This window comes from Culex pipiens, chromosome 3, assembly GCF_016801865.2.
Source record: "Culex pipiens pallens isolate TS chromosome 3, TS_CPP_V2, whole genome shotgun sequence".
Classification (NCBI taxonomy): Eukaryota; Metazoa; Arthropoda; class Insecta; order Diptera; family Culicidae; genus Culex; species Culex pipiens.
Genome location: NC_068939.1, coordinates 106,266,382 through 106,289,368, shown reverse-complemented (window position 1 = coordinate 106,289,368; position 22,987 = coordinate 106,266,382). Strand labels below are relative to the sequence as shown.

Sequence of the window (22,987 nt, the reverse complement as noted above, 5' to 3'; positions counted from 1 at the left end):
ATAGGCCGATAATAGAAATAGGTTGAGAAACGGTATATTTCCCCTACGAGGGTTTTAAAAACGCAACTCCCCAAAGAGCAGTTCTCTCAGATTTCGGTCAATCAATTTTTTTATGATATTTTTTAATTTTTTAAAAAAATTAAATTTAAAAAAAAATATATTTTTAAAAAATTTAAATTTTTAAAAATTTCTAAAATTTTATAAAAATTAAAACTTTCTAAAAATTTAAAAATCTTAAAATTTCAAAAATTTCAAACATTTTAAAAAATTTCAAAATATTCAAAATATTCAAAAATTTCAAAAATTTCAAAAATTTCAAAAATTTCAAAAATTTCAAAATTTTTCTAAAATTTCAGAAATTTCAAAAATTACAAAAATTTCAAAAAATTTAAAAAATTCAAATTTAGAAATTTTTGAAATTTTTGAAATTTTTGAATATTTTGAATATTTTGAATATTTTGAATATTTTGAATATTTTGAATATTTTGAATATTTTGAATATTTTGAATATTTTGAATATTTTGAAATTTTTAAAATGTTTGAAATTTTAAGATTTTTAAATTTTTAGAAAGTTTTAATTTTTATAAAATTTTAGAAATTTTTAAATTTTTGAAATTTTTAAAATTTTTGAAATTTTTAAAATTTTTGAAATTTTTAAATTTTTTGAAATTTTTGAATATTTTGAATATTTTGAATATTTTGAATATTTTGAATATTTTGAATATTTTGAATATTTTGAATATTTTGAATATTTTGAATATTTTGAATATTTTGAAATTTTTGAAATTTTTGAAATTTTTGAAATTTTTGAAATTTTTGAAATTTTTGAAATTTTTGAAATTTTTGAAATTTTTGAAATTTTTGAAATTTTTGAAATTTTTGAAATTTTAAGATTTTTAAATTTTTAGAAAGTTTTAATTTTTATAAAATTTTTGAAATTTTTAAAAATTTTGAAATTTTTAAAAATTTTGAAATTTTTGAAATTTTTAATTTTTGAAATTTTTGAATATTTTGAAATTTCTGAAATGCTTGAAATTTTTGAAATTTTTAAAATTTTTGAAATTTTCAAAAATTTTGAATTTTTTGAAAATTTAAATTAAAAAAAAAATTAAAAAATTTAAAAATTAAATTTTTAAAATATAAATTTTTGAAATTTTTGAAATTTTTGGAACTTTGAAATTTTGAAAATTTTGAAATTTTTTGAAATTTTTGAAATTTTTAATTTTTTTAAATTTTTTTAAAAATTTGAAATTTTTGATATTTTAAAAAATTTGAAATTTTTGAAGTTTTTGAAATTTTTAACAGTTTTGAATTTTTTAAAAATTTTGGAATTTTTAAATTGAAATTTATTGAAGTACCACATTCTTAAAATAAAGCAGAACAATTGTTTTCAATGTTTTCATACATTTATTTCATACAATGCAAAAATGGAATACAGAAATAAAATACATTTCATTCATAATAACAAATCTCCAGTCAAAGGCCTCTCCGTCAGTATCGTCCAGTCCAGTCCAGAAATTCGGCATCTGAAATGACAAAACGATACATTTGTAATTATTTGTAATAAATTATTTGTTAACGATATCAAAACTTACTTTACTAATCCATTCAATATTCATCGCATTTAATCATCATCGTCATAAATCGTCATCTGTAATTGCTAGAAACGCTCCAAACAAGAAACAGCTCATGAAACGAGACAAAATATTAAACAATTCAAACAAAAACAAGCAAACCAATAACCGCGCAAAACATCGAACCACAAAACAAATGGCGCAACCACATCGAAAATTTTGAATAGCGCAATCGCAGCAACCAGGGCAAAGAATTCGTACGAGAATTTTGACAGGTGTAACACCAAAAATATTTTACTTGTTTTGAATTTAGAATGGGAAGTTCCGGAACAGATTCTGGGGAATCTTTAACCAGAACCGTGTAAAAAGTCGGGATTGAGGATTCCTCAACTGTAAACTCCTGAACCTGGGCTTCATCTGAAAAACGGACGGATTTTTTTGAATTTGGAAATACCTTTAAATTTGGTTGTTCCGGAACTTCCTCCAAACTAATTTTGCGAACGTAACGTTCTGCGGGCGGTTCCAAGATGGAAGCCGCCGTAGTTGGTTCCGAACATTCAACTGAATCGATTACCGTTGATTCCTCAACCGGATCCACCGGTCTTTCGGAATTTTCCAAAGAATCGTCGTTTAAATTTTGCTCCGTGACCGGTGGATCCGGTATCGGAGCAACGGTAATCTCATCGATTTGGCCCTCGATTCCCCCTGAAATAGACAAATCATTCAAAGTAGAATTTTGATCTACGGGCGGTTCCGGAATCGGAACCGCCGCAGTATTGTCCAAAGAGTTATTTAAAGGAAAAGGAATTTCAATTACCACCGGGGCTTCCGGAACCGGATCCGCCGGTTCATCGGAATGGTCAAAACAAGAGTCAGTTAAATTTTGTTCCAGAACCGGCGGATCCGGTTCCGGAATTCCCCCCGCCGAATCATCACCCCCGTCAACCCGTCCGCCACCCGCAACCCGGTCAACGTCAGCTTCGTCCGTACGCGGAGTGGCCAACTCCTCGACCGTACTGGCCTCTTCGGCGGCCGCAGCGGCCTTCCGCCCTTTACGGCGAGACATTTTCGCACCCATTTCTCCGGCTATCTGAAATGAGAGAGAAAGAGAGAGAAATTAGTAAGTGCGTCTAACCTCACCAACGTCCCAAGCGGGTATGGCTGAACAGGGGGTCTGCACTTGACCTACACACCTTTCAGCCTGTTATTTTCTCGTAACTATGGCTACCATGGTTACGCGAGTCGTCCTTGGTGATCGTTGTTGTTTTTCGTGATCAAAATGGTCGGCTCCTGCGATCACCGCGAAAAAAAAATGTTTGGGTGGCTGTCAAAAATTGACTACTGCCATTCCAGGACACCGTCAGCGCGTCGAAGCTGCAGAATCTGCGCAACCAGATTCGCTGGCCTGCGTCGACGACGACGGCGATGACGGAGAAGAGTGTCAACTCCCGTCCGCGCCCTCGCCCAACTACCTTACGAATGCCCACTCGCTGTACACGCGCCTGAATTCGATTTCCGGCCAGCTAATGCTTCCGCTGGAACATGTCCTGTTTGGGGCAACACCGTGTTGGTGACCGTGTGGTGGCTGATGATTCAGTGGAGGTGGGTGATGATTTGTAATGTATCATAGAATCGGTTCCATACCATTGTCTAGTTCACATTGGGAGATGTCCTCCGGATCCGGGTGTAGATGCTGCGAACGTCGAAGAGGAGGTAGAATCGCCGAATCGTTGTAAATTTTGTCCAGTACGTCCTCCTCTGTGCCTTGACGAGATCCTCGTCCGGACACGATTCGGGGCTACCGCTAAGGCAACGGAACCTGCTGCATCTGCGGAATTGAATAAAGTGGATTAGTGGCACTGTTCGTATGAGAAGCGCGACCGGGTGATGAAAAGGGTTGGTGGTATTTACATTGACGAGACTGCGGTTGTCCCCAGCCGGATTGTGTCGTGTCTAATGGTGTTGGCCTTAGCACAGGATCGGTACCAACTGTTTGCAGTAATGCGGCGGTTAGGCCGATACTGTTCCCGGCATCGAACTACAGTTCCACGGGGGACCTGCTATCCGGCTGTAAGACATCTGAATTAATTTTGAATTTTGAAAGCGATTAAAAGTTTTCCAACAGTCTATGATTCCGTCGCTGGAGGGCCGCTTCGAGGACGAGGAGCTTCGACAGATTCTGAACGATATTGGGACGAAGCGCAGCTTGCAGTATTGAAGGGGTGGGCGGGAGGTTCGCTTTTGCGGAAAGTTCTTTGATTTGAAGATTAACATTGTATTTATTTGAACGAGGGTGTGTAAACATGTTTTACTTACGGTTCATGAGATTTTTAGTAAGGAACGTTGTAGCTGAAGGCGTCTGCCAGGGCGGTCACTGTAGTAAGTAGAGTAGGATCAGATTACTTCTTTTGGTAAAGCAAGACACAAACTTACGATGCATCTTCCGCTTCGCATAAACCTCATGCTGTTGTCCTCGATGTCCCCGCGGGCGTCCATTTCCACGTACAGCACGTTGCTGTTCCACTCGTCCCGTACGATGTGAACCAGGTTAAGCAGCCGAATTACGCCCTCGCGGAAGGGTTTGCTGTCGTCCGTCTGGAACGAGTGATTATAGATGGTTCCGATGTAGGACCGATGGACGGCGAACATTTCGTTCAGATTGTCGGCAGCACCTTCCGGACGTTCTTCAGATGATGCAGCATTAGAAACTCCTCCTTGTAGATCATCGTCACAAAGTGGTTCGCTGCCTGCCGCTTCGTCTCCATCAGATTCTTAATTGCCTCAAACAGGACATGTTCCAGCGGAAGCATTAGCTGGCCGGAAATCGAATTCAGGCGCGCATTCGTAAGGCAGTTGGGCTGACACTCTCCTCCGTCATCGCCGTCGTCGTCGACGCAGGCCAGCGAATCTGGTTGCGCAGATTCTGCAGCTTCGACGCGCTGACTGTGTCCTGGAATGGGAGTAGTCAATTTTTGACAGCCACCCAAACAATTTTTTTTGGCGGTGATCGCAGGAGCCGACCATTTTGATTACGAAAAACAACAACGATCACCAAGGACGACTCGCGTAACCATGGTAGCCATAGTTACGAAAAAATAACAGGCTGAAAGGTATGTAGGTCAAGTGCAGACCCCCTGTTCAGCCATACCCGCTTGGGACGTTGGTGAGGTTAGACGCACTTACTAATTTCTCTCTCTCTCTCTCTCTCATTTCAGATAGCCGGAGAAATGGGTGCGAAAATGTCTCGCCGTAAAGGGCGGAAGGACGCTGCGGCCCCCGAGGAGGCCAGTACGGTCGAGGAGTTGGCCACTCCGCGTACGGACGAAGCTGACGTTGACCGGGTTGCGGGTGGCGGACGGGTTGACGGGGGTGATGATTCGGCGGGGGGAATTCCGGAACCGGATCCGCCGGTTCTGGAACAAAATTTAACTGACTCTTGTTTTGACCATTCCGATGAACCGGCGGATCCGGTTCCGGAAGCCCCGGTGGTAATTGAAATTCCTTTTCCTTTAAATAACTCTTTGGACAATACTGCGGCGGTTCCGATTCCGGAACCGCCCGTAGATCAAAATTCTACTTTGAATGATTTGTCTATTTCAGGGGGAATCGAGGGCCAAATCGATGAGATTACCGTTGCTCCGATACCGGATCCACCGGTCAAGGAGCAAAATTTAAACGACGATTCTTTGGAAAATTCCGAAAGACCGGCGGATCCGGTTGAGGAATCAACGGTAATCGATTCAGTTGAATGTTCGGAACCAACTGCGGCGGCTTCCATCTTGGAACCGCCCGCAGAACGTTACGTTCGCAAAATTAGTTTGGAGGAACTTCCGGAACAACCAAATTTTAAGGTATTTCCAAATTCAAAAAAATCTGTCCGTTTTTTAGATGAAGCCCAGGTTCAGGAGTTTACAGTTGAGGAATCCTCAATCCCGACTTTTTACACGGTTCTGGTTAAAGATTCCCCAGAATCTGTTCCGGAACTTCCCATTCTAAATTCAAAACAAGTAAAATATTTTTGGTGTTACACCTGTCAAAATTCTCGTACGAATTCTTTGCCCTGGTTGCTGCGATTGCGCTATTCAAAATTTTCGATGTGGTTGCGCCATTTGTTTTGTGGTTCGATGTTTTGCGCGGTTATTGGTTTGCTTGTTTTTGTTTGAATTTTTAATTTTTTTTCTCGTTTCATGAGCTGTTTCTTGTTTGGAGCGTTTCTAGCAATTACAGATGACGATTTATGACGAATGATGACGATAATGATTAAATGCGATGAATATTGAATGGATTAGTAAAGTAAGTTTTGATATCGTTAACAAATAATTTATTACAAATAATTACAAATGTATCGTTTTGTCATTTCAGATGCCGAATTTCTGGACTGGACTGGACGATACTGACGGAGAGGCCTTTGACTGGAGATTTGTTATTATGAATGAAATGTATTTTATTTCTGTATTCCATTTTTGCATTGTATGAAATAAATGTATGAAAACATTGAAAACAATTCTTGACTTTTTTTTGATAAGGTCCTATAAACAAATGTAAACATTGAGTGTATCCCGCTTACTCCGATGGACTTTGACATAAGGTGTGAAAGGGATACACTCAATGTTTACATTTGTTTATAGGACCTTATCAAAAAAAAGTCAAGAATTGTTCTGCTTTATTTTAAGAATGTAATACTTTGATAAATTTCAATTTGAAAATTCCAAAAATTTAAAAAAAAATGTAAAATATTTCTTAAATTTTTAAAATTTCAAAATTAAAAAAAAAAATGAAAAATTTGAAAAAAATTTAAAATTTAAAAAAATCAAAAATTGAAAAAAATCAAAAATTTCATAAATTCAAAACTTTTAAAAATTTCAAAAATTTCAAAAATTTTAAAAATTTCAAAAATTTTAAAAATTTCAAAAGTTTTAAAAAGTTTAAAAATTTCAAAAATTTCAAAAATTTCAAAAATTTCAAAAATTTAAAAAATTTCAAAAATTTCAAAAATTTCAAAAATTTCAAAAATTTCAAAAATTTCAAAAATTTCAAAAATTTCAAAATTTTTAAAAAATTTAAAAATTTCAAAAATTTTAAAAATTTCAGAAATTTCAAAAATTTCAAAAATTTCAAAAATTTCAAAAATTTCAAAAATTTTAAAAATTTCAAAAAATTTAAAAATTTCAAAAATTTCAAAAATTTCAAAAATTTCAAAAATTTCAAAAATTTTAAAAATTTCAAAAATTTTAAAAATTTTAAAAATTTTAAAAATTTTAAAAATTTTAAAAATTATAAAAATTTTAAAAATTTTAAAAATTTTAAAATTTTTAAAATTTTTAAAATTTTTAAAATTTTTAAAATTTTTAAAATTTTTAAAATTTTTAAAAATTTTAAAAATATCTAAAATTTCAAAAATTTCAAAAATTTCAAAAATTTCAAAAATTTCAAAAATTTCAAAAATTTTAAAAATTTCAAAAATTTCAAAAATTTCAAAAATTTCAAAAATTTCAAAAATTTCAAAAATTTTAAAAATTTCAAAAATTTCTAAAATTTTTAAAATTTCAAAAATTTCAAAAATTTCAAAAATTTCAAAAATTTCAAAAATTTCAAAAATTTCAAAAATTTCAAAAATTTCAAAAATTTCAAAAATTTCAAAAATTTCAAAAATTTCAAAAATTTCAAAAATTTCAAAAATTTAAAAAATTTCAAATATTTCAAAAATTTCAAAAATTTCAAAAATTTCAAAAATTTCAAAAATTTCAAAAATTTCAAAAATTTCAAAAATTTCAAAAATTTCAAAAATTTCAAAAATTTCAAAAATTTCAAAAATTTCAAAAATTTCAAAAATTTCAAAAATTTCAAAAATTTCAAAAATTTCAAAAATTTTAATAAATTCAAAAAAATTAAAAAAATCAAAAAATTAAAAAATGTCAAAAATTTTAAAAATTTTAAGAATTTTAAAAATTTTAAAAATTTTAAAAATTTCTAGAATTTCTAAAATTTCTAAAATTTCTAAAATTTCAAAAATTTCAAAAATTTCAAAATTTTTAAAAATTTCAAAAATTTCAAAAATTTTAAAAATTTTAAAAATTTTAAAGATTTCAAAAATTTCAAAAATTTCAAAAATTTCAAAAATTTCAAAAATTTCAAAAAATTCAAAAATTTAAAAAATTTCAAAAATTTCAAAAATTTTAAAAATTTAAAAAATTTCAAAAATTTCAAAAATTTTAAAAATTTCAAAAATTTCAAAAATTTCAAAAATTTCAAAAATTTCAAAAATTTCAAAAATTTCAAAAATTTCAAAAATTTTAAAAATTTCAATAATTTCAAAAAATTTAAAAATTTCAAAAATTTCAAAAAATTCAAATAATTCAAAAAATTCAAAAATTTCAAAAATTTCAAAAATTTCAAAAAATTCAAAAATTTCAAGAAATTTAAAAATTTTAAAAAGTTTAAAAATTTCAAAAATTTCAAAAATTTCAAAAATCTCAAAAATTTCAAAAGATTTAAAAATTTCAAAAATTTCAAAATTTTTCAAAAATTTCAATAATTTTAAAAAATTAACAATTTTAAAAATTATAAAAATTTTAAAAATTTCAAAAATTTAAATTTAAAAAATTTAAAAAATTTTAAATTCTGTAATTCTGTAATTCTGTAATTTCGGAATACATTCGTCCGGCTTCAGCTGAAGATTCATGCTGTCCCATGTTGCATGTTCGAGTGTAGACCTACGGAAAACCTTGCCGCGAGGAGAGGTGAGTGAGAAGTACACGAACCACCTACGACATAATTCCTCGGGCGGCCCAGGTCAACTCGAAGTTACCCCAGGCACCCCCAGTGCAGGACACATTGGGGGTAGAAAGTGGATAGAATTTTCAGTGAATACAATAATTATGACAATATAGGTTCATATAATCCTTATTCCTTGATCTTACCTTTTGACACTATCAAACCTAGCAATATTACTATTGCATCTTACCATTCCCTTTTGATAGTGTCAACCTCAAACCTTCATCCATTGTACAATTAACGCAGAATTTCCACTATATCCTTCATGCGGAATCGTCGTCTACTTTCTTCACCTTGTTATCACTTAACCACGACGCGATATTGTTCTCACATTTTATTGAGCTTCAACGATTGTTATTCACGCACTTATAAAAATACTTGTTCTGTTTTGTTGCTTTGTCTACTTTAATTTTGGACATGATTATCTTTTCACTGTGAAATACACACTGTTGGCTGATACAATGACTTTTTCGGTCATCGTATGCTCGCAAGGTACATGAAAAAGAAAAAGAGAAAAAATGGGATAAGTACAATGTAAAATAAAATCGAACATTGAATAACAGACTAACACAGAAAGAAAGAATAAAGAAACCTTATTTATTGCAACTAGACAGAACTACCAACATATAACGAGAAGTTTACTAGAAAACAACTGAAGTTGTGAAATATGGGACGAGACAAACAAACTTGAATAGTTAACATATACATATATTAAAATAGATTGAACGTACCTTTAATCATATTAATAACAGTTATGCCCAAATTTCTTACCAATTTTTTTCAGCAGTTACATTTCTACAATGATGTATTGCGATTCCAAGTTAGAATAATTGAGTAGTTAAAGTTTATGGGGTAAGAGACAAGTTATAGCAATAGCAAAATAAATAGATGGATAGATTTTACAAAATTTTATCTTAAAAGAATAGGAAAAATCTAGCTTGTTTTTGAAAATAGCCAATGCACCAAGAGCAAACATACAGCATGTCACGTTAACACCGTATGGAGTAAATGTGATAAACTATATGTCCACATTCGGGACATCACCTTTTTCAAAATACAGGAAATGATAGAAGGTAGACCCCATTCTGTATAGTGGAAGATTTCTGCAACACCTTGGACTCGGACCAGACTTTTTGTCTGAAATAAGAGAGAAAGACAAATATTAAATGTGGTATTATCACTAAATCCTATCATCCTTTCACCCCCAAGACATGGTCTATCCTTCGTGCCTTCGTGTCTTGGGTGATGGCGAATTCTACCTTCTTCAATGATCTTCGGACCACCTCCAACTAGAATTCACAACAGGACCTCCCTCGGCTCCAGTTTACAACATGACAGCGACGAGAACACAGCCGAATGGGAGTTGACAGTATCAAATGCATGCTATACCCTTTGCTTTGCTGGATACTTACTAATAGCAAAAGGCGAGAGTCCTGCGACTCTCAGCAATCATGAATACTGCCCATTTGCCACAAAAAAAAAAAAATTTAAAAAATTTTAAAAATTTAAAAATTTTAAGAATTTTAAAAATTTTAAAAATTTTAAGTTGTCGCACGGTTTTAATTTTGCCGTTTCGATATCGATTGGTCGAAAGGATTAATTTTTTTTAATTAAAAAAAATGAATTTTTTAAAAAATTTAAAAATTTTAAGTTGTCGCACGGTTTTAATTTTGCCGTTTTAATATCGATTGGTCGGAAGGATTAATTTTTTTTTTATTTAAAAAAATGAAATTTTTAAAAAATTTAAAAAATTTTAAATTTTTTAAAATTTTTAAAATATTTGAAAATTTCATTTTTTTTAAAATTAAAAAATAATTAATCCTTTCGACCAATCGATATCGAAACGGCAAAATTAAAATCGTACGACGTGCGACATTTTTCAAACAGGGCGACAATCGACGGACTTTTCAGTCAGGGAAAATCGGCAAAGTGCGGTTTTCAGGCACAGTGAAAAATTTTCCTAGTAATGCAAACCATTACCAAAAAGTATCAAGAATTTTGAAAAAATATTGTGAGGAGAGCAAAATTTATATCTTCGTACGAAAACTCAGGGTGGACGTCGCAACCTTAATTTGTTGGAAAAATTTACCCCCTTTATAAAGTTTTACAAGTCAGAGCATAAAGAACCGATGAGTATGAAGGCTGAAAGTAAACTAAACACAGTCTTTGTTTCAATATAGAGAAAGATGTGATCCAGCTGTTCCAGTCGCATTCAAGAACAAAGCCAAACCCGTTTACTTTTTTCTGCTTTATTTTACTATTTTTTTATTCTTTTGTAGTACATTAAAGTTATCTTTAAATTATAGTATTTTTTTATGCATTTTTTGTTTAAATAAGATTTGCGTTCTGAACTGTTCTCTCACTTACTTTTCACTTGATTTTATCCATAGGTGTTGTTGCTTTTAATTGTTTGAAAGTAAAACGTTTTGCATGGGTTTATTTCTTCTTCGTCTTCACATCTGTGTGTATGTGTGTATTTTTCTATTGTTTTGCCTCTGGGCAAACTAACCTTTGTGTCTCTCTCTGTGTATGTGTGTTTGTTTTTTTTTTTATGCATGTTGGGGTTAAACTTCTCTCGACACACTTTTCACTGATACAATTACTTATGGTTTTTCCTGCTTGCAGTATATTTTCACTTTGACTTTCGGCGCGCGAAATCCCTGTCCTAGATGGTCCCTCCCAGCCCAGTCTCTTGGGAAGGGGGAGGGACCAATTTCAAACGATTATTTTTACAGCATTGTGTAGTTTGCTCTTGTTTTTTTTGTTTTATAACGGTGTGTGGTTGTGGTTTTTTTTATGAATTTTGTTTCGATAGATTTTCTTTTCACTTGTTATTAGTACTTGTGGTTAGTAATGATTTTTTTTCTTTCTTTTTGTGGCTGGCAATTACGAGTTTTAACAGAGTGCACGCGTCACACTATTCTGGTACTACGGAGCTTCCTGTTGTTGTTCTTCTTCTGCTGCTAAACCACCCACAGATAAGTAGACATTAGAATTGGGGTTTTTCTATTTCTTGGAAATTAGACGCATATTTTCACGGCTTATTTGATCGTCAACATTTTTGTTTTGGTTTTTTTTTCTTGAAATTGTTATTTTTTAACTAAACGGTAGCGACAATAGACAGCGATGGTGTGAGAAGGAGAAAAAGAAGTGTTTCTGCGGGTGGTTTGTCTTGAAAGGATTAACACTACACCGATAGAAGCAGCAGCAACAGTGACGACGACGGCGGCGGATCGTGCGGGAAATGGGCTAGTCGATAAAACTCTGTTCCACGCATGCTTTCACTCGCTTCTCGTACTCCCGGCGGTTCTCCTTGTACAGCTGAGCCGCCATCGAGTTTGCAGGTGAGTTTGGATTAGGATCACTGAGCAGCGACTGAAAGACAGAAATAAAGAAGGTCAACTCAAGTGCTACCCCTGGACAATCGACCAAACTCACCTGTATGGAGGTCAGAATTGCTGACACATCGTACGTGGGACTCCATCTGTTCTGCAGAATGTCCAGACAGATGCCCCCGTCGGCGTACACGTTCGGGTGGAACATTTTCGACACGAAGCGAACCGTCGGCGGCTTGTTCGGGTACTCCTCGGTGAACTCTATCGTCAGCTTGAAGGTGCCGTCCTCGAACGGTGTGTCGTGCGGCCCGAAAATCACAGCATTCCAGATCATGATGTTGTTGTCCGTGGGCGCCCCGGACACTCCGGTCGGTGGGTCCTCCTGCAGTCTGAAACGAAAGATTGAAAACAGTCAATACACAAAAGAAAATCCCAAACATTTCAACACTCATTGGCAAATCAATCCTGTTGGACGCCAAAACGGTCAAGCGTGATTCCTCCTCCCCGTCTGCGGATGAGTTTTTTTTTCGAAAAAATAAAAATAAACTTTGCGCGGTTGCACGGTTCTTCACTGCGCGCTACGTGCGGTGGCGGCTTCAGCAAAACAAAGATTGTTATTTTATTTTCGCGTTTCCTCGACCGCGTGTGCACACTGCACAGACACACATACAGAAACATATATAAAGAAGCAGATCGCGAGCGTTTCGAAAACGTTATTTTCTATGTCAATGATGATGGTGTTTCGTTGCTAGATTAGACAAGTTCGCAAGAGGTTTTTCCCTCCTCGGTCTGTCTCAATGTGTACAATGTGGTAAGAAATTTAGTGCAGCCGTTGCGTCCTATCGAAAAATAAAAAGAACGCCAATGTCAATGTTGGGTAGGCTAAGATACCATGCAGAAAGACGATACAAATGCGTTTCGCATTTGATCAGAATGAGCCATTTTAGTAAAATGATCCGAAATCCTTAGAAAAACTCACAAAACCTTGCATGTACTGTGATAGGTGGATTTTGTTTAACACTCTCGCCACCAAGCCTTGAAAAGATTTTAACGTTCCGTCTTTGTTTGTTTTCATCAATAATAGCTTCCATATACAGTGCATTGAACGTACTAATCTATCTAACTCTTCAGAACGTACTCCGCAGAATGCCAGAAGCCCCACGCTCCCCTCAAATAACGCCCATAAGGAGCGTAAATCGGGATGCCCTTACACCTACATCTCACACTTACTTTGAGTCAGTACGAGCAACACGCTAGAACACGCATCGAGTGTTCGTGCCAGGCATTCAAAGCAAAGCAATCCACTTTAACGACCCCCGGGTCTTTTGTGGTCTCTGTTGCAAGTTTCTGCTCATTTCTAGGCGTCCGAAGGTTATGTGTGGCGAGTCACCCAAAACCTCTTTTACGCAAATGGACCGACGTTTTACTTCCTTCTCTGATAGAAGGCCAGGAGGATAAGGCGGGAATCAAACCCGCCAGGCATTCATAAACTTTGAAAAATACAGTGGACTCTCTCGTTGTCGATTTTGAAGGGAGTCGAGAGCGAGAGGTATCAAATTATAGAACGATAAATCAAAGCAATCTATCTATCCTTCAAAATTTATTGACAGCTGAACTGCCCAATTTAGGGTGTAATATGGTTGTATGGAAAAAATAAAATTGTCCACATTTAATGAGCACATCAACTTTTCAGTTCCTTTTGGGGTCCTAAACAACTCCCCAAAGTTTGGGAACGATTGGTTTAGTCCTCACCTTGCGCTAAGCGATTCAATTTTCTATGGGAATTTGTGTGGGAAAACATTTTTTTTTTTATATATTTATAAATTTCACGCGTCATGCTGTACTTAAACCGGATTCATATTCGAATACTCATAAAGATGCTCTACAACTTTTCTGAAGAGAGCAGCGTGTTCAAAACTCGTCTAAAACGTGTTTTTTGCTCGAAAATCGAGTTTTGAGGACGCTGTATCTTCTTTCAGGAGCAAGTTAGCACCATACTCTCTTCGGGGAATAATTAGAGCACCTTTCAGAGCATCCGAATATGAATCCGGTTTTAGTACAGCGTGAAACTTGGATTTTTAAAATATTGAAATACAAAAAATGTTTTTTCCCGTACAAACTTATATGGCAAATTGAATGACTTTGCGCAAAGTGAGGATTAAACCAATCATTCCCAAAACTTTGGAGAGTTGTTTAGGACCCCAAAAGGAACTAAAAAAATGCTGTGCTGGAAAATCGATTTTGATATTACACCCTTACTGCCCATGTTCGCATAAATGTCCCATATGCAAAAACAGCAAGCTGAGAAAAACGCAAGACAAGTTTGTCCCACACATAAGGCTACGTGTTAAATTTTCGTGACAAAACTGGATTTCCTCCTGATTTCTAGAACAAAGTACTGGATGTTGTAGGCTTTTCTAAAAGAGCACATGATTTCGAACCAAACTGCATCAATAACTCAAAAATGATGGAAATGCATATGGGACATTTATACGATCAGGGGCAGTGGAGCAATATTGATATCGAGAAGATCGACAGCAGATAGTCCACTGTATTTACAACGGCCTTAATAGAGATCATAAAAAAGTCGACGTTTAACTCCTTTTAATGTGGTGTTTAGCTTCATTTGAAAACTTTTGTTTTGATCTATCGAAAGATAGGGGAACAGCATCTATTTCCAGCGTGCCTCTAATGTTGCCATATCAGAACATTGACATTCAGTTACAGCTCATCAAAAGCGTTTTCAACTGAAATCGAATCGAGTGATAAATAGGTCAATAAGAAGTGAGCAAGCAAGTTTTTATCAAAAGTTTTGCAAAATTAGATGTTTAAATAGTGAAAATGAGCAAACTGGATGGAATTAGGAGCGAGTGCTTACAACCTGCCAAACATACGAGAATTTCCCCTATATCGACCAACTGAAAATTTTAACGTTTAATATTATGTTTTAGAAGAAAAACATTAACCTTTGAAAACCACAAATTTTGAACACATATTTCTTACAGGTGTAAACAAACTTTGAATCTCTCCAAGAGTACATATCTGGAGTTTTTTTTTAATAGGTCCTATAAACATATGAAAGACAATAGCTTATAGGTCCTTTAAACAACTTTAAACAACAATTCAAGCGCTGAAACCAGTTGTTCCACAATTGTGGTAAGTACATAACACCCCACAATAGTGAAACAGGCAATTTAAAGGCAGTGACAAAATATTTTTGAAACGAGCGAGTTGTGGCGCAAATAGTGTCCAGGGCATTCATGAAAATACATTGTCCCATTCCAGAGTACCAAAACTTCTTAGCATGGTGCTGCCAACGAATAATTGACAGAACTCGGAGCGTATGGAGTTTTATCCCCGCGTCTTCCTCACCTGTAGATTCAGAATTAATTTGAATAACTCCGTGCTCAAACTCAACCCACTTCAACGAATCATTACTGCGGTAAACTTTACGTAGTAGGCCTGGCATTCTAATGACATTAAAATGACAAGCAGAAGGCTAGGCGTAATCTGACCTAAGGCTTTCTCCAGGATTCCTTTGAAAGATTGGCTGCGCTAGGGTTTGTTTATCAGATTAGATAAAATATTCTTGAAGTGTAGTATTTTGTTAACTACTTTCACTAATGGTCGAAAGAAAAGTTTTGGAGTTTTTTTTTTTTTTAAAAAAAGGTCCAATAAACAAAATTTTCAGTAATTGCTTTTTGGGTGTTTTTCAATACCCCTGGCTCAAGGCGGCTTCAAAAACACTCAAAAAGCAAAAACTGGAAATTTTGTTTATAGGACATTTTCAATAAAAACTCCAGAGTTGCATTTTGCATCCTATTGACAAATTACCACAAAAGGGATTCCGAATATGTGGGATGACTGTTACTGCCCCTGTTCGCATAAATGTCCCAGTAAAAAAATTCAGTGCAAACAGTTCAAATTGTTTGCTTTTGGGTTTCTGAAATGGTGTTTGGTGAAATTCCCAGAAAATCATATTTATTTCATATGGATTTTGGTAATTTTCACAATATGTAGTTACAATTTTTTCAGTCGTTTGTTTTACAAACATTTTTACTTCACTTGTTCTTAATTTTTATATTTTCACGTACTTGTTTAGCTTTATTTTGTTATAGTTCAAGTCCCATTCTACAAACTAAAAACTGGATTTTTTTAATTAATTTATTCACAAGATCCTTTGTAATTACTCTAAGCTTTAAGTAAAATGTAATAACAAAAGCCGACTCGGTCCTAACCAGGTCCTAGTACCGAAAAGGACCCAATAAAAATAATTTTATGAGAAAAAAATAAATATTTTTTCAATTTATTTTGGTTGTAGATGATTTTGATAGATCATTAATTAAATATTCATTAAATGTTGTTAGATTCAATATTTATCTAAAGGTGTGCGGAAGGCCAAGCTATTGCCAACTCAATATCCTTTATGCGTAACATCTGTCATACGAAATCTGTCCGTCTCCGCGGTTTCGTCTCCGTCGTCACAGGCGAATGAATGCGACAAGGTCGAATGGTTGCTCCTCGCTCGTTTGCTCGCGCATTGATACAATACAACACGGCAAGGAGGTGTGCGTCTCAACCAAACTTGAAGAAGGTGAGTTATAGAGCGCACAACAAACTGCTGCGATGAGGGATAGAGACGAGGAGGTTGATTGCAAAGAATCGCACCATATAGAGCAATAAGGGAAGTAAAGTACTATAACAAGAAGTAACGTCGTCATCGACCTGACGGGGGGAGAGGGAGGATGCTAGTCGGACCTGGTTTGGTCAGTGTGTCCTGGGGGTGGTAAAGTGGGGACAGCAGCGCAGCTGTTTTGCGTCAATCGAAAAGAAAAATTGGAAAAACGGGGCCGCCTCTAGCGCTCCTCTACCATCACGATGAGCAAAACTTTCTCTTTAATTATTGATGCTTTGTTGTGAGTCAATTGCCTCAGCTTAGGATTTTTCGCGATCATTCCGGCGGACATTACTCATCGATTGATGAAAATTTTACCTTTTGAAATCCCTCATCAGTCGTCTGCGAGCTGGAGTTGACATTTTGTTTTTCCTTTTGGCCTAGCAGCTGCTGCTGGAGGTTACTTCCGGATGTCCTAATCCGATCTCCGCCACACGCAAGGAACGGGGTCAGTGGACGCGCTCAGCTGATAATCCTCCCAGTTGTTGGCCTCCCTTCTTGCAGCTGGGAAAATCCTCGGGACTTTTCTTTTTCTTTATGTAATTTTGCTGCTTAGCTTCCTTCTTTTTACGGTGCTCTGCTCACACACACCCGGACGATCCACCACCGAATGTGGCAGCGTTTTTTTTCCTTTTCCGCGACTTTCCAAACTAATATCAGCACATTTCCCGATCCGATTCCGTGTGTTGTGCCCGTGCGGGAACCGTTTTTGTAAATCCGAACGGAAAAAAACTCGCCAAATGACCCGAACTTGACGATGGATTAGCAAAATATAACTCTCGCGAAAGTGACGTTTTGTGCTGACTCCTTCTACTCGCGACGACGACGACGACCCCGAGCTGCTGGCTGTTTGCCCTGCAAGAAAAATTCGATCCGCTCGTGCAGTTTGGTCGATGAACGGGTATTTGACGTTTGACAGCTATGATGAGTGAAGAAGCGCACTGTCAACGAGAAATTGACATCTGTCATAGTAAACTTCACAGAAATTTTAACAGTTTTTGATGTAGCGCTGAAAGGTGATAGTTTATTTCTTTATGTCGACTCGTGGTGTAGGCACACCAAAGCCTTACAGGGGCGTAACACTGCACTAACTCTGATAGGGAAACGAGAAAACAAAAACCAGATTTTATTTCTAGAGTTTTTTTTGAAAAGGTCCTATAAGCTATTGTTTTTCATATGTTTATAGGACCTATTCAAAAAAAACTCTATATTTTATTTAAACAAGATGATTTTGTCTCGAAATAATTTAATTATTGAAATAATAATTATTATTGATTTTTATTGCCTATTTCGACGGTAACATTTCAAAAGGCATCATGTACATTTTGACACTTTCTGGGTTATTGCGCATTTTCTGAAAGTACTCCTAATAAGCTACCTCTCCACCAAAAATGAGCAAAAGTTATTTCAGTAAAGTCTGATTTTAAATATTTATTATTTAAAGCAACATAAACAAAATCTCTGGCATCAGCAGTGCATGTTTATATCTGTCAAACTGTCAAATAAAAGACTACACTCAAACCCCGATGGTTTGACACCAACTGTTGTCAAACGAACGTGGTCACTTTTTAGTTTACACCCCTTTTACACGGAGTTCACACACACTATCAAACGTTTGTTTTGACCAACCAACGGGGTACAGACTAAAAAAGTGTCAAACAAAAAAGTGGGGTTGAGTGTACATGAACCTCGTGACGAAAAAAAAAGCATCATGCAAAAGACGCCATGTACATTTGTCAACGAAAAGCGAATCATAACAAAACTTCCCCTCCACTTGCCAAGGGCGCCATGTACATTCGGCGAGAAAAAAACGAATCATAACATCGTACAATTTTGGTACGTTCGTTTGAAGAGCCTGTGCGGCACTGAGTGCCGCACTCGTCGGTGCCAGTTTTGGTTCAATCGAACGTCATTTCGATGCCAACATTTCAAAAAGCATCATGTACAAACCATCCTTTTTGAGAAAAACGCGTTTGAATGTTGAGCATCATTTTTCAATTCCTATTTTTGTATAAAAGCAAAACAAGATGTTCTAATGATAACAAACGATGAAAAACGTTGCTTCTATTGATACTTGATCATCTATATTCAATAAAACATTATTTCCGTGATTATATTTGAGAAAAAACAAACATAACTTCTTTTGAAATCAACAACGTCTATATCACCCTGCTGTCATTGAGGGGGACGCTTTGTTATGATTCGTTTTTCTTCGCCGAATGTACATGGCGCTTTTTTCATTTTGCTTTTTTTTCGTCACGAGGTTCATGTAGTCTTTTATTTGACAGGTTGACAGGGCTATATAAACAGGGACTGCTGATGGCAGAGATTTTGTTTATGTTACTTTATTTAAAATCATGATTAAACAGACTTTACTGATGACTTAATGATTTACTGATAACTTTTGCTCATTTTTGGTGGAGAGGTAGCTTATTAGGAGTACTTTCAGAATATGCAATAACCCAGAAAGTGTCAAAATGTACATGAGGCCTTTTGAAATGTTACCGTCGATTTGTCAGTGCGCGTGGAACTCGCATGAAACTGAAAAACGGCGAAACTCGTGCGGAACTAGCGCGAGTTTCTTCAAAGAAACACTTTGACAGCTTTGAGTGCGGCACTTAGTGTGGAACTAGCCATCAAACGAACGTACCAAAAGCTTCCCCTCCAATGACAGCAGGGTGATAAAGACGTTTTTGCAATTCCGTCGTGAAACTACTTACTTTTCCTGTCATTCTTGAACGACGAAATAGCCTACTTTTCTGTACTAAAAATAACAGAATCGAATAGAAACACTTTTCAAATTAAATGCTGAAAAGTTCTTCTTTTCAGCACTGAAATGGGTGCTGAAAAGTTGAACTTTTCAGCACTTGTTTCGAAAAGTAACACTTTTCAACATTTTTTTGATTTAAACGTTTTATTGACAAAATACATGAAAATTCGACTTAAAATTTCAATGGGTGTTTTTCGAAATTGCAAAAAATGTTGTATGGAACTCGTTGCAAAACTTGATTTTTTCAGCACTCGTCGTGTTTATCCAACTCGGTGAACCTCGTTGGATAAATGTACGACTCGTGCTGCTCTTTTTGCAACTTGTTGCATAAACTACTATTGTGATTTCAAAAGAAGTTATGTTTGTTTTTCTCAAATATAATGACGGAAATAATGTTTTAATGAACATAGATGATCAAGTATCAATAAAAACGACGTTTTTCATCGTTTGTTATCATTAGAACAGCTTCTTTTGCTTTGTGTGTGTGTCCAATCCAATACCCGCTAACCGGTAGCGATATTATGGGAAAGTATAATTTGTATCAGACTTTGTATATGCCGAATGCTGATACAACTTATCTCAGTCCCGAGTATTAGGTGGTGATAGCCCTCGCGCTGCTTCCAACGGCCCATTTCAGAATGACAGAGCTCCTTGCGGTCCAATTCCGAGGTCGCTGGGCATTGTTCGGCCCCGCCTAAACGTAGAAGCAAGCATCTGAAGGAAACTCGATCTATATTTAGACTTCCAATCCCCTCAGGCAAATCAGGGATCAGCGCGTATTTATTATGAGAAGATAACATGTTTCAACACTACGGATCAATTCACTGCTAGAGGGTAAACCTTCTGATGGCCGACTGCTTAGCGTCCCAGACCACCAAACCAAAGGTGTGAGTTCGAATCCCACCTGATTCTTTTTGCGTTTTTGTTCATATTCAAAGTTCAAATTCCTGATTCTAAATTTCAAATGTACCGACCGGGATTTGATCCCTGAACCTTCTGCTTGTGAGGCAGAAGCCGTAACCATTAAGCCACGGAGCCGGTATTAGATCAGCTTCTTTTGCTTTTATATTAAAATGGGAATGGAAAAATTATGCTTAACATTCAAATGCGTTTTTCTCAAAACGCATGGTTTGTAGGTACATGATGCTTTTTGAAATGTTGGCGTTTTTCTCAAAACGAACGGAATCTGATCAATCCTCGATTTTGATGTATAGCCATATCACAAAGGTGTGACCGGTTTAGATTGTGACAAAAATGGGTTTAAGGAAAAACCGATATGAGCCTTCTCTGAAATACGTCCTACACTGAAACCCTAGGTGGTTTGACACTTTTTAGTTTGTGTCTCGAGTGGTGTTACTGGTAATTCCGAAATAAAAAAAGAAATAGGGTGCAAAAAGCTTTATTTCATCATCAAATGTGGACGGTAGATGTTACATTCAGTTCTCTTGCTTACTAAATATCGATAAGTTTAATGAGTTGTCCAAGTTTAAAATATATGTCATAAATTTGTACGGCTATATCTGTTAATTTTAAGGCAATTTACTGGAATGGACATTGACATGGAAGTGTTTGATTCGATCATAATCAAACTGGCATGTTAAGTTTCTCTAAATTGAAATTCTAAATAGAGATTCTCTAATATCCTAATATTTCTAGCAAATTGTTTTTGTGCTAGTGAAGACGTTGACTGCTTCTGTGAAATTCTGTACACAGATAAGTTCTAGAGTGTTTAAAAATACTTTGATTCATAATGCTGCACTTTTGCTTAAGGCATAAGCAGTTCAATGTTGGGTGATTGCATTGCCACAAATATTTGGTACTGCGAGAAAACACACATCCAGCAGTAGATCTGTAATTAAAAGATTGATGTGAAAACACTATACACTGAAACCCCGATGGTTTGACACCCATTGTTGTCAAACGAATGGGGTCACATTTTAGTTTGACACCCTCTTTACACGGAGCTCTCACACACTACCCAACGATTGCTTTGATAGTGTCTGTGAGCGTCGTGAAGAAAGTAGCAGTTTGACTTTGTGAAATCAACGGGGTACAAACTAAAAAGTGTCAAACTTTTCACATTGCCTCAAATATATTCATACTTACGTTATATGCCATCCAAACCCATAAGATTAAACTGGACAGTGTTTGTTGAAGCTGAAAATACAAACTATGACTTGCAATTCAAAAATTGAAATACTATCTACTTACATATATATAGTATCCTCCAATCAACCACAGGCCAAAAACAAACTGGAATAGAATGGCAATGCCGAAAAGGATCAACCACGGAAGCATCCAGCCACGGGTTGTCGTTTTCAACGAGTACCAGATACCGAACGAGGACAAAATCATCAGAATAAAATAGGAAATAAAGAATCCTCCAACCACTTGCATCGAGTCGCGAATATCCGTTTCGAACAACGGAGAATACAGCTGAGATGAATCACCTCCAACCATCATGTATACGGTCTAAAAAAAGTTCAAATATCGTTAAATAGTAAGATCAAATTGAACAAAATAATTCTCATACCATAGTAATCAGCACGATGCACATTGCTACGGTGTAGACGGCGATCGCATAGCTGCCTGTCTTTACGGAATTGCTCCAGATGCAGGGAGACCAACAGGATTTTAGCCAAACCATTTTCTGGAAGAAGCAAAACATAAAAATGCAAGATCGAGTTTGATCATTAAATAGGTCGACATAAGCCAGACCGATCTGCTACGTGACGCCCGTCAGTGTGGCACGCCCAGTTAATGAGTATATGAGTTTTCCATGAACAATCTTCTCCTAATGCTGAAAAAATGGACTTAACAACACCTTGTTACGGAACTTTCATACTTACAGCACAAAATGATTGAATACCGAGTCACTAATTCAAAAAATACGTGAAAAATGCAGAGCACCGTACGCTTGCGTATCACGATCTTGTAAACAAATTATTATTTCATTTGGCTGCGACGAGTCGACATTCACTTGTATCGACTTCTGTAAAAAAGACTGGCGCATTACGTGCGGAAAGGTTGTTATGAAAAGATGGGAACGGACGATGGGCAGGCTTGATACGGAAAGGCGGGAATAAGCGTTTGTTTAATAAAACTAAAATATTAAATAATGTAACATGAAGCCAAATTTGCTGTCTACTAGGCTCAGTCGTAGTTGCATGGCTACGATGTTCATTTTGTAAGCTAAAGCTGAAGAAAATTTTTAGGATGGAAACATGTTAAAACTATGGAATTAGATGGTGACGATTCTCGAGATTTTCAATTTCCCGGGAATCGAGAGTTGAATTTGGCCATTTCTCGGGAATTCCCGGGACCCGGGATTTTTTTAACTATGCTAATCGTGTCAATTAAAAAAAAGAAAAGTAATAAATTTGTTTCTTTTCAATGAATTCAGTTACAATAAATTCATACTAAATCAATTCAACGTTTATTTAAGTTGCCTTATTATTTGGAGTTACTATTAAATAGTTAGTTTAGTTTAGCTGCAAATTTTGTACCCTTTGTTTTTTTTTTTTAAATTTGCAAATACAAGATCGTTTCTTGAGCATTTTGGGACTCAAAATTGTAGTTTAAAATGTTTACGAATCTTCCTCGTACTGAGTATTTTTTTTTAATTTGTACTTACTTGTTGCATGAACTTGTTATTAGATTTTTGTGGAGTAAAAAATAGATAATATAAATAATGGAAAATTGTATTGGGATTTTTGCAATATAGGTAATAACAAAACAATTTAAAGTTGTTTTTTTTCCATCTTAAGGTCAACTGTACATATTACTAGAAGAAATATTTGCAGTAATCAGGAAAACCTTATGTTAAAAATTGGCGGCCCTTAACTTTACAAAGATTGCC

General features: G+C 35.5%; 4 protein-coding genes across 6 annotated transcripts; 1 reads left to right on the top strand and 3 right to left on the bottom strand.

The window, feature by feature from the left end:
* Positions 1-1,375: 1,375 nt before the first annotated feature.
* LOC120421232 (uncharacterized) lies at positions 1,376-3,351 on the bottom strand. 2 transcript variants are annotated; one of them, XM_039584433.2, is made up of 3 exons: positions 3,219-3,351; positions 1,596-2,664; positions 1,376-1,526 (listed from the first exon to the last, which is right to left on the bottom strand). In XM_039584433.2, the coding sequence occupies exons 1-2, from the start codon at positions 3,219-3,221 to the stop codon at positions 1,717-1,719; spliced, it is 951 nt and encodes a 316-aa protein (XP_039440367.1). In that variant the 5' UTR covers positions 3,222-3,351; the 3' UTR covers positions 1,376-1,526; positions 1,596-1,716. The 2 variants fall into 2 exon arrangements, with proteins under 2 accessions (XP_039440367.1, XP_039440375.1); XM_039584441.2 differs by lacking the exon at positions 3,219-3,351 and adding an exon at positions 2,768-2,864.
* A 1,212-nt stretch (positions 3,352-4,563) lies between these two features.
* On the top strand, positions 4,564-6,094 carry LOC120421248 (uncharacterized). 2 transcript variants are annotated; one of them, XM_052710321.1, is made up of 3 exons: positions 4,564-4,684; positions 4,790-5,867; positions 5,937-6,094. In XM_052710321.1, the coding sequence occupies exon 2, from the start codon at positions 4,802-4,804 to the stop codon at positions 5,735-5,737; it is 936 nt and encodes a 311-aa protein (XP_052566281.1). In that variant the 5' UTR covers positions 4,564-4,684; positions 4,790-4,801; the 3' UTR covers positions 5,738-5,867; positions 5,937-6,094. The 2 variants fall into 2 exon arrangements, with proteins under 2 accessions (XP_052566281.1, XP_039440385.1); XM_039584451.2 differs by lacking the exon at positions 4,564-4,684 and having other exon boundaries at positions 4,712-5,867.
* Positions 6,095-10,858: 4,764 nt separating this feature from the next.
* On the bottom strand, positions 10,859-17,255 carry LOC120421266 (ubiquitin-conjugating enzyme E2-17 kDa). The gene is made up of 3 exons (XM_039584464.2): positions 16,677-17,255; positions 11,787-12,072; positions 10,859-11,723 (listed from the first exon to the last, which is right to left on the bottom strand). Exons 1-3 carry the CDS (start codon positions 16,718-16,720, stop codon positions 11,598-11,600), a joined length of 456 nt encoding a protein of 151 aa, XP_039440398.1. The 5' UTR covers positions 16,721-17,255; the 3' UTR covers positions 10,859-11,597.
* A 3,256-nt stretch (positions 17,256-20,511) lies between these two features.
* On the bottom strand, positions 20,512-22,129 carry LOC120421260 (uncharacterized). The gene is made up of 5 exons (XM_039584457.1): positions 21,978-22,129; positions 21,662-21,778; positions 21,340-21,600; positions 21,235-21,285; positions 20,512-20,977 (listed from the first exon to the last, which is right to left on the bottom strand). The coding sequence occupies exons 2-5, from the start codon at positions 21,773-21,775 to the stop codon at positions 20,894-20,896; spliced, it is 510 nt and encodes a 169-aa protein (XP_039440391.1). The 5' UTR covers positions 21,776-21,778; positions 21,978-22,129; the 3' UTR covers positions 20,512-20,893.
* Between the last annotated feature and the right edge of the window lie 858 nt (positions 22,130-22,987).

What these genes read in the sequence shown, in the direction of transcription:
- LOC120421248 (XM_052710321.1), top strand. Translation starts at nt 4,802, where the DNA reads ATGGGTGCGAAAATGTCTCGCCGTAAAGGGCGGAAGGACGCTGCGGCC.
- LOC120421266 (XM_039584464.2), bottom strand. Translation starts at nt 16,720, where the DNA reads ATGTCAACTCCAGCTCGCAGACGACTGATGAGGGATTTCAAAAG. An exon ending in CTGATGAGGGATTTCAAAAG is followed by an intron (nt 12,073 to 16,676) that starts GTAAAATTTTCA and finishes CTTTCGTTTCAG; the next exon opens with ACTGCAGGAGGACCCACCGA. An exon ending in CAATTCTGACCTCCATACAG is followed by an intron (nt 11,724 to 11,786) that starts GTGAGTTTGGTC and finishes TCTGTCTTTCAG; the next exon opens with TCGCTGCTCAGTGATCCTAA.
- LOC120421260 (XM_039584457.1), bottom strand. Translation starts at nt 21,775, where the DNA reads ATGGTTTGGCTAAAATCCTGTTGGTCTCCCTGCATCTGGAGCAATTCC. An exon ending in GCATCGTGCTGATTACTATG is followed by an intron (nt 21,601 to 21,661) that starts GTATGAGAATTA and finishes AACTTTTTTTAG; the next exon opens with ACCGTATACATGATGGTTGG. An exon ending in TTGGAGGATACTATATATAT is followed by an intron (nt 21,286 to 21,339) that starts GTAAGTAGATAG and finishes TTGTATTTTCAG; the next exon opens with CTTCAACAAACACTGTCCAG.